At 40.3% G+C, this 15100-nt stretch overlaps 1 protein-coding gene across 2 annotated transcripts in view; it reads right to left on the bottom strand.

Moving 5' to 3' along the window:
• MBOAT1 (membrane bound O-acyltransferase domain containing 1) overlaps window positions 1–15100 on the bottom strand; it is a 38113-nt gene that overhangs the window by 14810 nt on the left and 8203 nt on the right. The window contains exons 2-6 of one of the 2 annotated variants that reach the window (XM_048508366.1): window positions 10123–10268; window positions 8771–8848; window positions 6381–6476; window positions 3382–3393; window positions 1003–1058 (exon numbers count right to left, since the gene is read on the bottom strand). In XM_048508366.1, coding sequence (XP_048364323.1) covers window positions 1003–1058; window positions 3382–3393; window positions 6381–6476; window positions 8771–8848; window positions 10123–10268 — 388 coding nt within the window. The remainder of the gene's footprint in view (window positions 1–1002; window positions 1059–3381; window positions 3394–6380; window positions 6477–8770; window positions 8849–10122; window positions 10269–15100) is intronic. The other variant, XM_048508367.1, reaches the window with a different exon arrangement.

Here is a 15100-nt window from a genome sequence, read left to right on the forward strand (position 1 = left end):
CAGCTGACACTAGGGCCCTGTGGGATCTTAGTTCTGCAGGGCCTGGAAGCCAGAGATGAGGCTGCTATGGTTCTTATCCATCTTGCTGGCCTCCCCATCTGCCCCTAACTCCCTCCTGTTATTTGATCAAATTGTTGGGACAGGTGGGAGAAGGAAAACTTTGAGGCCCATTGAAACCAGGGAAGGGCACCAGAGTGCTTTGCTGTCACCATTTTTAGATTTCATTGATTCTGATTTTGCACTTTTAAAGTTTTTTTTTCCTATACTTGCTATATTTTATGGAAAGGTTGTAAGTAAGTAAGTAAGTAGAAGTAGAAGTAGTAGTAGAAGTAGAAGAAGTAGAAGAAGTAGTAGAAGTAGAAGTGGAGGAGGAGGAGGAGGAGGAGGAGGAGGAGGAGGAGGCAGCCCTGCTGGGATCCGCACAAATACTACGCCGATACATTACAACTTCCTAGGCCTCTGGGTGAGGCTCGAATTGTAATGAAGGCCAACAACCAGCTAAAGATCTGGCAGCTGTGAAATCTACAATAATAATAAAAGGAAGTACCCATTCAGAAACAGCTGCTGACATCATAGGAGGATGTTTGATTTATAAGCTGCCAACATTTTTTTATTATCCTCAGTATGCCATGAAGGTCTTTTTGTGATTGTCCCTGCCCCCCACCCCAGCAGCCATTTTGTGGTGATTCCCACTCCACGTTCAAGTACCTAAAGCCTTAAGGAGATGGGGGACCTCCAACATACGCTATATACTAGACCACAGTTAGAACTGGTTACTATGTTGTAATACTTTTCTACTACAGCAGAGCAAAAGCGTTACAGTCCTCTGTGAACTTCAGCCAATGTATTTTTTTTAACTGAAAGAGAAAAGCAGATAAACCCTAATGTAATAGGGCAACTTCAGATATTGGCCAATGGAAGAAACAATTACTTTGCCTAAAAATGCCGCATCTATTTGAAGAACTTTAAAGAAGACAATAGGACAGATGTCACTTTCCTTACCATCATGCAACTGGAAAGCAAGAGTAGTTATCTTCTGTGTTATAATCATCAGTGGCCTAAAATACAGAATGGGGAAAAGATATCAAAATTGACATGGTATAAAATTAATTTCAATATATTCCAACTGATATATATATATATTCCAACTGATACTATATTTCACAATCATATATCATCCTTGTTCCAAGACACTTAGAGCAGGACAAACCAAGTATCTGAGTTGGATAAGTCACTATTCGTCTAATCCAGGGGTAGGGAACCTGCGGCTCTCCAGATGTTCAGGAACTACAATTCCATCAGCCTCTGTCAGCATGGCCAATTGGCCATGCTGGTAGGGGCTGATGGGAATTGTAGTTCCTGAACATCTGGAGAGCCGCAGGTTCCCTACCCCTGGTCTAATCTACAATTTCCCAAGCAGTTTCATAGCTATCTAGGAACTTCAGCCTGTCCCTTCCTGGTCCAAGCCTGACTTGCTAACCACAAAAACAATTATACTTCATAATAAGAACATAAGAAAGAGCCTGCTGGATCAGACCAGAGTCCATCTAGTCCGGCACTCTGCTACTTGCAGTGGCCCACCAGATGCCTTTGGGAGCTCACATGCAGGATGTGAAAGCAATGGCCTTCTGTTGCTGCTGCTCCCAAGCACCTAGTCTGCTAAGGCATTTGCAATCTCAGATCAAGGAAGATCAAGATTGGTAGCCATAGATTACAGGTGTCAAACTCGCGCCCCTCCAGATGTTATGGACTACATTTCCCATCATCCCCTGCCAGCATGATGGGAACTGTAGTCCATAACATCTGGAGGGGCGTGAGTTTGACACCTATGCAGGATCAACTTCTCCATAAATATGTCCAAGCCCCTTTTAAAGCTATTCAGATCATCTGAAATTCCAATATAAAATATTATATATTGCAAGGGATATAAAACATTATGGAGAAATTTAGGGATGCTATTATGGTTTTTGCATTGTGTTTTTCTTTCAAAAGAGGTAATGGGAAACAGAGTTCAAGAGAAGAGGTGGGGGCTATGAGGGGGGAATGAAGAGAGGGTGTAAGGCAAAAAAAGAACTTGTGAGCTATGAGAGGGATGAGGAAAAGAAAGATGGGAAGGGAAAGAAGATTCAGCCAGGATGCAGAAGATGCAGGGGGGGGGGGGCAAGTGCCCACAAGGGATGAAGAATGAAAGAGCCAATGGGAAAAAACAAAAGTTAAAAAACAATAGTACGGAGAAGGGATTATCCTGTTCATCAGTGCAGTTCCCCCACTTGTAAATATTTTACTATCTAAATGTAATATTTCTAAGCCAAACTGAACAGCTAGGAACATGGGATAATAATGTTTCACACACAGCTGAATATTCTGGGTTTTCCACAAATAGCTTGGACAAGCTCCTCTTCCACTGATTAAATCTTGCAAAGGTGGTCTGATAAAGATTTCCCCTCCCTTGCAGAATCCCATCTCTTCACCACTTCTATTTCTGCAGTTCCCCTAGCCTGTAGAAGCAGTACTTTAATGAGCATTTCAAGCTGCACTGGGACAGGAGAAGGGAAAAATCCCTTCCCTCAATAGAAACCACCTTCAGATCCAACTCTGTGCCCCACTGTGGTTCAGAGAATGTGCTTTTTAACAGTAAAATGTAATAACCATGTCAAGGGCTCATAGCAAGGCATTTTTAATAGCTGTTTCAATCCCTTCTCTTGGAAGTTTGCCGTGGTCTTGGTGTCCTTTGCAAATTAAGATATGTTTGCATTCAGGCTCACATCCTGAAGATGAAGATAAATTTTGTGACAAATTCATTACAACTCGGTTCGTTTTGCCACAACACACACACATACAACAGAGTGTGCTGCCAAATGGTGACCTGCAAAGATAAATGGTAGCAGAAGCTACCCATATACTTCCAGTGCTACATTTTGCAGGAGAGTAAAGTGCAGTTCAACTGTGTACACTGACCCTTAGCTTCAGTTTTTCATCCATAAACAGTAGCAACAATTATCTTCATTAGATAATTCTGGTAAGAATGAAAGTGATATGAATACATGAAATATTCTGAAAAAGCTTCCCAGTACCACCCAAAATCTATCAAAAATGATAACAACAAAATACCATCAATGTTTTGAGAGGACCAGTTAGTCTCCCGTGCCCAACCCACAATTTGGAACAAGATGCAAGCACAACATGCCTGTTCTTTCAACAACAAAAAAAGGATGCAGGATAAAGAACAAGGATGCTATAGACTAATTAGGGAGTCTTCGTTTTGCTAGATTTGTTCCAACATCAATTACTGTCCCTCAGAACCATCAGCTTTTGTTATTATTTGAAATCAAACATGACAGGAATTGTGGAAGCATTAAAAATGCACAAAGAACTACTTACCAACATAATCCTCTTGGCATAAAAAAACAAGATATGCAATTAAAGAAAGCACTACCAGTACAACTTCTGGGGTTTTAAATGCAAAAACAGATAAAAAATTAGCTAATATTTTAATCTCTAAACAACTCAAACAATTAGGAAAATTTATACCATATAATTAGCTACTACAAGAAGGGAGCCTGTGAGAAAGGGAAATCCTATTTGTGCCTCTTCACTGATGCCTCTGGCATCATCTGTCTTGTCGTTCCTAAGCAGCCCCTTTGCCTGAGTCCGTCCAACTTCGGCTTGCTTCCCTCCAGCCTACTCTGGTTGTCTCCTGCCAGCAACCACTCCAGCTCATCTTCCATGGGTCACTTATGTTTCTCTACCTCTTCCTACCAGTTTGCTGGACTCTCCCCAGAATCTGGTGAGGCCCTGCAGCATACATTGATAGAAGGAGGAGACACGGGCAGGCTGAGGAAACTATGACAGATCCTAACCAACTCCTGGCTCCGTGTCTTTCGAACTCTCTCATTAGTATGTATTTCACGTATTTCAATCCAGATGGTCTCATCCTGTATATCTAGCCAGGGGTGAAATGCTGACTACCTTTCCTTAGCATAAAATGACTTGTTATTCAGTTGAGTAAAGCCTTCAGATTAGTAACCCTGTCTGTTCTGAAAAGATAGGCAACTTATGTGTGTGGCTTTTTGAAGAACATTTTGTACATTCTATTGATCATCATCATTGCCTGTGATGGCATTCTATTGATGGAATCTTCTTGCTGTGGAATGTTATGGTTATCAAGGAGAGAAAGATATTGACAGGTCTATATAAGAGACATACCAGCAAAAATTAATTTCTTAGAAATGACAGCTAGCCACCATTCACACCATTTGGACAGTTTGCCATACAGCCAGTTTCCCAGGATTATGAGAAACTGTACTTATCCACAAGAGAAAATGTACTGATCTAGAGGATTTCTACAGGGAGGCTATGATTTTAAAACAGAATTTGGCAACAAGATGTTACCTACATCAGGTGTTACAATCTGCTCATTCCAAGGCCATTATTTGAAGTAGGGAAGGCTGGTTACAAAGAAAAAACCTGGCATTGGGTTACTCACTCACAGACTAATTTTTAATCCTATAAGGGTCAGCCTCAAAAAGAACATTTACAGAAACTAAAACACATTGCATGATATTCCTATGTGTCACAAGAAAGCAATCATCTCATTCAAAAGAACATCCAATCTGAAAGATTAATTGGTGCATAGTAATACACATCGATGCATAAATTCACAAAGCATTCCTGCTGGGATTCAGTCCAACTACAGATCATTTTCTTCTTGTGGAAATTTTTCATTTTGCAAACTTATAAGTTTCATTAATCCACATGACAATACACACTCACTAATTTTAATACATGTAACTCTGAAGAGATAGTGTATATTATGTCTTTATGAGAACCTGTAAATTGGCAAAACCCTGAGGAAACAGTACAAAAAAAACACATTTTTTTTTAAAGATGCCGTTTGGATCAGCACTTTCCTGAACATAACCATGGTTCAACAGACATTACAGCCTGGGCTATTTTGAAATCTGAAAGTCACAGTGTTAAAGGGCTATTGAAAGAAGTGACCAGAGGCATAGCTAGGGGAAATTGAGCCCAGTGCAAAATCGAAGTTTTGCTGCCCCCCTCCCATGTTCGTTTGTGTTTTTTGCATTTTTAGTGTTTTTTCTGTTTTTGGCCTGCAGGGGGCTTAGTTTTTAGGCTAGCAGCATCAAAATGTCAGGGTAACTTTAGGAGACTCTCCTGATGATACCTCCCAGGTTTGGTGAAGTTTGGTTAAGGGGGTCCAAAGTTATGGACCCTGAAAAGTAGCCCCATCTACTATTAGCACCCATTGGAAACAATGGGAGATGGGGGCACCCCCTTTGGGGGTCCATAACTTTGGACCCCCAAACCAAACTTCACCAAACCTGGCTGGTATCAGCAGGAGATACCACCTAAGTTTAGTGAAGTTTGTGAGATGATACCACCTAAGTTTAGTGAAATTTGGTTTAGGGGGTCCAAAGTTACGGACCCTCAAAAGGTAGCCCCATCTACTATTAGCTCCCATTGGAAAAAATGGGGGATGGGGCACCTTCTTTGGGGGGTCCATACCTTTGGACCCCCTGCACCAAACTTCACGAAACTTGGCTGGTATCAGCAGGAGTGTCGCCGGATGATATCCTGAAATTTTTGTGTCACTAGCCTAAAAACGGCACCCCCTGCTGGCCGACATTTTTACTGCCCCCCCAGGCGCGCGCCCGTTACGACGCACACCCCCCTTCCCCAAGGTAGCTACGCCACTGGAAGTGAAAGAGTAGATCCTGAAGCTTATGACTCTGGCCTCTTATGGGTTAAACAAAAGCTTTGGATTGTTATCACTCATGAGATAAATGAAAGTTATGATCTTTCACCATGAAAGACTGTGCATCTGCAAGATGAAAAGTCAAGAAACAGTTGATCACGTCCTACCTCATTGCCCCCTGTACAGCACTGCTAGGATTAGGTTGCTTGAACCTTTATTTCTGGGTAGCAGTGAACTTACTGAGCAAGAAAAGACTGTATTTCTTTTAAATAATGAAGTCACAGATGTTCTTGAACAGACAGCTAAATTTCTTTGCTCTGTAATTCTTAAACAGTCTTAATTTTATATTATCAGCACTATGGTTATTTTAATGTCGACTGTTTGACACCTGTTGTGCTCAAGTCTTTTTTTTAATAACTTTGTTTAAACTTATATGCCAGTAAAGGTTCCATATTGAATTGAATGAGGTTTAAAAAACTGACTAGCACCCTTCGGACCGTCCGAATCTGTCTTGCTCTTGTGTTTGCTATGGCACATTTCTGAACTCTACCAGTCACAATTTTTTTTAAATCATCAGTTTTAAATCTGCCCACTAGACTACCTGACATTTCTGCTTACTGCTGAAAAAACACACATAGATAATAAAAGTATTATTGCTACTTACCCAGAGAAGTCTGTAGTGAGAATACCATAGTTGAATATGTATATCCGGCTAGCATGACACAGAGTGAGATATCCCATAGCTACTACAAAAGAGTACCTAGAATCACACATATTTAATTACATGAAATAAAGTAATTAACAAAAATTGTAATCAAAAACCTTAACAACAAACCCTGGCTCCCAATGATACTTGATGATGAAGAAGAAGAGTTGTTTTTATCCCACTTTTTTCTATTGTAAGGAGTCTCAAAGCAGCCCACAATCACCTTCCCTTCCCCTGCCTACAACAGACACTTTGTGAGGAAGGTGGTGCTGAGAGAGTTCTGAGAGAACTGTAACTAGTCCAAGGTCACCCAACAGGCTTTATGAGGAAGAGCAGGGAAACAAATCCGGTATACTAGATTAATATCTGCTGCTCATGTGGAGGAGTGGGGAATCAAACCTGGTTCTCCAGATTAAAGTCCGTCACTCTTAACCACTACACCATGCTAGCTCTTGACAAAAGAAGAAAAGGAGAAGCATCTGGATTCTCTGACCTGTGAAAGGTCTAAGACACCTAGGCTTAATTCCTGAAGTGTCAGATGTTCCCATTAACTCTTTCAACCAGCTATAAATACTTTTCTAATGTCACAGTATCCCTTTATGCAGCTAGATTTTAAATATGTATTTGTCTCTGTATCAAGGGATATCCTGTGGAAAACACTAAGCAAAACTTCTGTCGCTAAAAATTTCTTTTCCTGATACGAGCACTGTATGAAAACACTGTAACGTGAGTTAAATACAACCCTCAAGGTCATCTTGCCAGCCCCATAAGAACAGAAAAGGGGGTGAAGCAGGGTTGCATTTTAGCATCACTCTTATTCATTTTTTGTGTAAATGATATGGTAACACACTGTAAGAACTTAGATTACCACCCACCAAAATTGGCTGACGAACACATTTTGCTCCTGTTATAAGCAGATGACGTAGCCCTCTTATCAAGGACACTGATTGGTCTGAGGAGAGTCTTGCACTCATTAGCTAACTATTGCTAAAAGAACTATCTAGAAGTCAACTATGCAAAGACCAAAATGTTAGTATCCGCAAATAAGCCAAGGGTCCATTCATGGCAGCTAAATTGGACCCCAATAGAACAGGTTTCATTTTATAAATATCTGTGGTCTTCCAGGTTCTAGAAATGTGAAAAACATCACAATCAATGTTCAAAAAAGTGCTTGTGCTATACAGAAATTTTTCTGGCACAAAGGGGGCCACTGTGTACATTGCCCAGTCTCTCTAGCATGGAAAGGAGAGAATTCAATCCAAGTTTTTGAGAACAATTCTCCAACTATCAAATAACATATTGAATCCAGCAGTGCATGTTGAGAAGGGGGTGGTTATTGCGCAAAACATAATTTGTTTAATCTTATTAGATTTAATTATGGTGCCATGGCAAATTGCTCTAAAAAGAAACTAAGCTATTATGGTCTTTCTCATCAAACTTTGCTTTATATGGATATGAATGAGCTAAGAAGTGTCAAATTAAGAGTTTTAGAGCTCAAAAGATCCTAAACAGGATTAAAAATCCCTGCTTCGACATATCTTGACTCAACAAGCTCTCCCCAATCCCTTACCTTTCTAATGTCACCAATGCAGAGCATAGGAGAGCACTTGCCCTCCTGTGATATAATGTTCTGCCTTTGGATTTTACTGAGGGAAAATATGAAGTCCCCTATAGCTGAATGTACATGCATCTCTGCCAGGATGGGAATATGGAGTCTCCACAGTATGACTTGAGTGTAAGATCTGTAGCATATACAACAGCAGAATTTAGCCCCTATGGTTCGCCACCACGGCCAATTGGCCATGCTGCCAGGGGCTGATGGGAATTGTAGTCCATAACATCTGGAGTGCCAAAGGTTCGCTACCATTGCAAGATGTTCCACGTAGTATGAGAACTTATAGACTTTAAGTCCTCTCAGATAAGAATCAGGAGCTAACTCATAAAGTTGCCAAATATTCTTGATTAGCAATTTAGATGGATTAAGGCATATTGCCACAATAAAGTGAATTAAACCTTCTCAAATACTGCTTTTTTCACTAGATTATTTTAAGGGATTTATACATTTTTATGGGTTAATGTTTTTAACTAAATCTAACACTGTAATGCACTGACCTATATAATGTATTTAATACGTAATGTAGTTATCCATCTGTATTAATTCCTGATCAATTACCATATTATAATCAATAAATTTGATTTGAATTTACATATCTGAATTGTTCTGGATGCTCAGAGATTGGACAGGAAAAGCTGTAAGTGGCCAACCATTGATCTGAGAAACTGAGGCAAGAAAAATGACAAGAATATTGGACACGGATGAACTGCTTGCTGCAGCCACGTAACCTTACCTATGAATGTTGGGAACACTGGCCATCTTCATGATGCCATAGCTCAACATCACTAACGTAAAAATATGAATGGAGTACCTTGAAAGTAGGAAGCAAAACAATAATCATATTCAAATATCAATGCAGGATAACAGGTGTAACAAAACTCTTTGTAAAGTAACTTGATTTAAATAGAAAGGGAGAGACAGAAACATGAAACTGTATACCACCAGCCCTGGGGTGACAAGAAGTTGTAACTTGTGGGGGGGGGGGGGGAAGGGATGAAGTCAGCCAGTTAGCTTCCAAAATAGAAATGAAATTCTGGAAGCATAATCCTCTAAATCAGTAGTTCTCAACCTGGGGGTCGGGATCCCTTTGGGGGTCAAATGACCCTTTCACAGGGGTCGCCTAAGACTCTCTGCATCAGTGTTCTCCATCTGTAAAATGGATAAATGTTAGGGTTGGGGGTCACCACAACATGAGGAACTGTATTAAACGGCCGCAGCATTAGGAAGGTTGAGAACCACTGGTCTAAATCAACTCTCTATTGATCAAATACTGTCTTCAAAAATGCTCTAATGACTTTTGACAAGGTGCTTTAAAGGCTGTTTCCTTATGAAGATTTTTCCACCCACCTTGGCTTTTGAAATGGAACACTTTTTTTAAACAGAGCTTCCACATGATGTAGTGCTACAATCATCTTGTTTCCAAGTTTTTCTTGCTCTCAATACACTCTATCAGACTTTCTTTACCCCAATCATTTCTGAAGCAGATAGTCCAAGTGCATTAGCGGTAGTAACAAATAGTGTGCAGTTTCCTGCCCTGGATAGGTTCCACCCACATCAGTGCCATTTCCTGCTGTCAGTACCTTAGGGACACTTGTTTTTCCTTCCACTACACCACCAAATTGTTTTTTAGGGATTTTTTAAACCTTATCATTGCTATAGAGCTATAGTGAGTGATTGCCACTTAACTATTTCCCTTTCAAATTTTAACAGAATTGTTACAGCGCTATAGCACAGGTGTGAAGCGAAAAGGCCAAAAAAAGGGGCAGTGAACACTTCACCAGTCATGACAACCATGAGAGCCAATGGAGAATGGCTGAAAAACATGTGTAGAAGGGGAAAGTTGCCCGGGGGAGGGGGGGGATTGAAAGAAATTGTGTAGAAAACTCCCCACATGGAAGCTCTGGCAAGAATTTACAGCAGTGATTAAAACAACATGGAGAACCCTTGCCATAAGGGAAGCAGCCCAAGCACTCGTGTATGATGCAAGTTATTTTGAGCTGGGACATAGATAACCTTAAAAACTTAACATAAAATACATGAGCAGTTCTAATAAACTGCATAAGTATTCAGAATACAAATACTCACCAACCAAAGCAGAACACAGCAAAATATATTCCAGAAATGATGGCAAATGCATGGCGGACACCAGGACTGGCACGACTGGGGCTTAAGTACAGGCGAAACCAAAACGCTGCCAAAAGTGCCAAGAGTTGACAAGCAACAAAATTAACCTGAGGGAAAATGAAACGAAGATTGAAATCTGACCTCTGTCTGCCAGCAGCCATTACTGTCAAGCAAGAACTCAGCTACGTGATCTTGAAGACGTCATGGAGATTTTCTCCCATCCAGATATTCAAAGAAATTTTCAGGTGCTCCTGATAAATATTTACTCCGTACACAAAGCTTCCAGTGAGAAACTCCAGCCAATCTAACTTACAAAAGAGGACTTCTTCGTAAACTTTTAAGGTGTACACATACAGCTGCCAAACTGCAGATGGGGTCTGGAGATCTCCTGGAATTACAACTGATCTCCAGACTACAGGGATCAGTTCCTTTGGAGAAAATGGCAGCTTTGGAAGGTAGACACCAAGGTATTACACACCACTCCTTTCCCCAAACCTTGCCCTTCCCAGGTTCCAATCTGAACATCGCTGGGAATGTCCTATCCTGTTAAACTGGTACATTTTTGGCCCTGAATTGACACTGTTATAGCCTCTATCATTGAACAAACTAGATTTCAGACCCTGTACAGTTTGCTATCAAAAACTGTGATTCAACTAAGACTGTAACAATATAGCGCTGAGTGATTAATGTACATTCCATGAGGAACACTAACAGCCAGTAACTGTAAACTCTGGAACAGGAGTATTGAGAGAAAATTTTCATATTGGGGGAGGAGCAGTGGCAGGCCACAGGCAAAGCAGCAGCCGGTCATGTCCTGAGTATTAAATAAAACTAATTCCACTACCATAAGAACAGAACAGGTTCCCCATGACAAGTGTCAGTTAACAATGGATGAAAATTCTGAAAAGGAAACATGAGAAAATAATGTCTGGTCCAAGTGAGCTTCCATGACAGAGTGGGCATTCAAACTTGAATCTCGCAGGCAAGAGAGAAAAGGTAATTCACTGGATTCACTTCTAATATACCAATAAATGAAGGTGTGATCTTTTTCTACAGGAGCACAATTTGTACTATCCTGCCCTTTTCCAGCCAAAGCTGGGCTAAGGGTGGTTAACATAAAAATAGCAAACAGAGAAAAAAAATTAAAACCACAACTTCATCAATACAATTTTTAAAGATGGCGACCACAAAATAAATCACTTCAGGTATTATTTCTAGGTTCTGAATAGCCCCAAAAGTTTTTTTGTCTCCCACCCATCATAACCAATTTAAACAAGGGTTAAGGGAAAACAAGGGGCAGATGGGGAGGCCAGCAACATGGAAAAACTGTAGCTGCCTCAACCAAAGGCCCAGTGGAACATCTTCATTTTGCAGGCCCTGCGGACTGGAATAAGATCCCCCAGGACCCTGGTGTCAGCTGACAGAGTTCCACCACCCTGGCTCTGATTGAGGCTAGCCAGATATTTCTTCCTCACAACAAAGTATTCAGCACACGAAATATTCCCAGCCCATGCAGAATACTTACCATGCATTATGTAGCCCCGAAGCTACCACAGAAACTACCATGAGATCAAGGCCCACAGACAAAATGTAAAGTCTCATTGAAGAAGAAAAAACAATACAGCACTGGTAGCAAGACTACAATACTATGAAATATTTTGTGTAACACATACCGTATTTTAAAGTTGGGAGGTTTTTTTAAACAAAACTGAGAAAAACGGGATTAAAGTATGTATGTATTGATCTGAAAGCATTCACGTTAGTACATATTTGTTTTTCCTTATTTCATGCATAGGTTCGAAATATGCTAATGTTCTGAATTCAGTACTGTTCTGCTGCTCTCCTATTTTAAACCCTTCTGAGATTTGGACTCTAAAATTGAAACAGATGTTCTTTGTGGATTACCACTATGAAGTAGCTAGAGGAATAATTACTAACAGACCTTGTGGTGAAGCTGCAGAATCGATTACAAAGTCCTTAGTCAACAAAAACATAAAAGGGGAGAATCCTTAGTCAACAAAAATATAAAGAGGGAAAATATTCAAATTAAAAAGTAAATCTGGAGAATTAAACATTATGCTGCATGTTAGCTAAATAAAACAAACAGTAATTATGGTTTCTCTTAATGGTTTTCCACTTTTACTGGCAGGTTGAATGAATGGATGGCTTGAATCCAGATGGAATTTTGCACCTCAACAACTCATAGTGAAATAGAACTGCATACAACACAGTTGTTCCTAATTTTTTCAGTCAGAACCAACCAAGTTCTGCCACTATCCCATGGATAGGGAGAGCTTTAGAAAGTGTCATACCCTGTGCTTCTCCTGTGCTACTTAGGGATCACAGTTATTTTTTCCTTACTGAGCTTCAACTTGGGGTACATGTGAGACAACTCAACCCTCTTTCCATCAGTCCTAAAAACTGTACACACTTCAACACATTTTGGAATCTGAGTTAGAGATTTTTTGATGCTGTGGCTCAGAGCTTTGGCAAAGCCTCTTCTTTCCCTGGACTGAGTCAATACGGTGACCTGAAAAGTTCATAAACATTTCATATGCTGACAGAAACTCTTAGGCATGCATAGTATAAATATTCTTAGATTAGTACTTAGCTGCTCAGATTTTTAATGCATTGTGTCCACGGCATCAGAACAACAGAAATTTTAAGATTATTTATTAATGTAACCAAAGTACACAGATAATCAAACAATAACAAACAATAACACACAAGGTAATACACACAGCGTTTTTTCACATGTGTTATTTCCACTGGTTGTATGCCTGTACTATTTGTGTGTTGGGGGGGAGGGAGAGATGTTTCCCACGAATGTTTCACTCCCTGCAGGAGTCTCTTCAATTTTTCAATTATTATTTATATTTGTTGTGAGCAACTGCTGCTTAAATTTTAACGGGTTTAATAGGTTTAAGTTTTATGTTGTTTTGAGTTGCTGTTTGGAGAACAGCCATTTTGTGAGCCGCTTCGAGCCCTTCGGGGAAGAGGCGGCCTATAAGTTTAATAAATAAATAAAAATTTTCTCCCCAGGTTTTCTCAGAGTACTTAAAAGTGCTCAAACCCCCCCCCCCCCCCCGAGAAACAGCTGGGAAAGATGGAAGCAACCAGTATATGGTGCAAAACACATGCAGAAAAGAAAAAAAATGTAGTACAGACACACAACTGACAAAATAACACCTGTGAAAAAACCCTTCCACAAGAGATATGACAACAGTCACACCAATGCTGCATGGCACCATATTAACAGCTCCTGAATTAATACAGCTGCACTCCACCAACTTGTTATTGCACAAAACATGTATTCAGGACTGCAGCATGCTTGTCACAATTGATCAAATGAATCTAATTTTGTTTTGCAGTATGAGATTTTATACAAGTAACAAAGAAAAGGCTAGTCTATTGTATTTCGGGGGAGACAATCTATCTCTCCAGAAACCAAACTTTCAGGAAGTTGGAAACAAAGCTAGACACAGTTATCCCTTCCACATTGCTGGGGTTAAAGCCACGACTCCCCCTACAATCTGGAAATCTACGTTTTAAAAATTGGCCTTCCTTTCATACCAGAGAATAAGACTGATTTTAATTTTTTATTTTCTTTTAACTTTTTTAAAATAAATTGTACATATTTATGGTATTAAAAGATAAAATATGTTGATATACAATACTACAGTTATATGTTATGCATTTCTGAGTTTCTGAACTTTTTCTGTGTCGTCTGCTGGCCTTTTTGTGTCATCTGCAGCTTCCACAAAACTCCAAAAAACCCCATTCCCATTTAATTTCTAATGCCAACCCGTGATATATCAAACCATGATGGGGAAAGTTGTGATGTGGAAGGGACGACTGTATATCTCTTCTAGTACAAAATCCCTCCTCAGTTTTTTAGACCAGTCTTGTTTGTCTCAACAACAGCTAGGTCAGCCTTTTCAAGGATTTTACATAGCAACCAAAACAAACAGGAAGAAATATATAGCAAAATCGTTAAGGCTGAATGAATAATTTAAACGAGAGATTAAAGAGGGGAGACACAAAATTCAGCAAAAAAAATTATCTGAAAATGACCGATATAAAAGCTCGCTTCTGTACTTATTAACTGACTTTTTGTACAGCTCCACAACAAACAGCTAAATCTTCAGTTCAATGACATTTTGGTAAGTCTGATTTATGATACATAACAAACTAAAAGGTAAGATAAGATACTGGACTTCAGCCTTTTAGGACTTGAAACACAACTTTTTCTGCATGGGACCCGCCATGCTGCAAGCACCTGAAAGGAAGTAATGTGAGGGGGGTCACATGACAGGAGGAGGAGGAGCCAGCCTTATGACCCCACTGGAAAGGGGAGCACCATGTGGCAAGCGTGTGAGAAAAACTGATGACTGGATGGCAAGGGCAGGGAATTGGCCAAGGGTCAAAGGACAGCTTTTGTGGGGAGCACAGCTCTGAATCCTCTGCATGCTGAGTGTCCTTGCCCAGCTGTCCTGATGCCTCTTCTGTAGAGAGGGTCAGAACAAAAGAACTCTGATACCCCTGACGAAGCTTGTACAGCAAAATGCGCAGGGGCTTTACAAAACAATAAAGCTGTCACCTGACATCCCCCCCCTTTTTTTTTTTGGTTTGCTGGCACATTGCTTTGCCCTATTTTTCTTTCACTGATGCTTGTCTCAGCAGTTCTGCAAAGAGAGGCCTTAGGTTTGCCTGCACATGCTTAACAGCAGACCTTTGCAAAAATGGCAGCTCTACAAGGCCTCACGATCCAACATATAGAGTTCTGTGACATCCGCAAGAGTTCCAACCTACAGATTGACGACTACTGTAACAAAGCCCTATTTAGACATGATTTCCTGGTTATGACTGTCCTCAGGGAGTGGGTCTAGAGCTCGTATTCTCCTCTCACTCACTGAGGAAAGAAGGTACTGAGTGAATT

Source organism: Sphaerodactylus townsendi, linkage group LG09 (assembly GCF_021028975.2).
Source record: "Sphaerodactylus townsendi isolate TG3544 linkage group LG09, MPM_Stown_v2.3, whole genome shotgun sequence".
Lineage (NCBI taxonomy): Eukaryota > Metazoa > Chordata > Lepidosauria > Squamata > Sphaerodactylidae > Sphaerodactylus > Sphaerodactylus townsendi.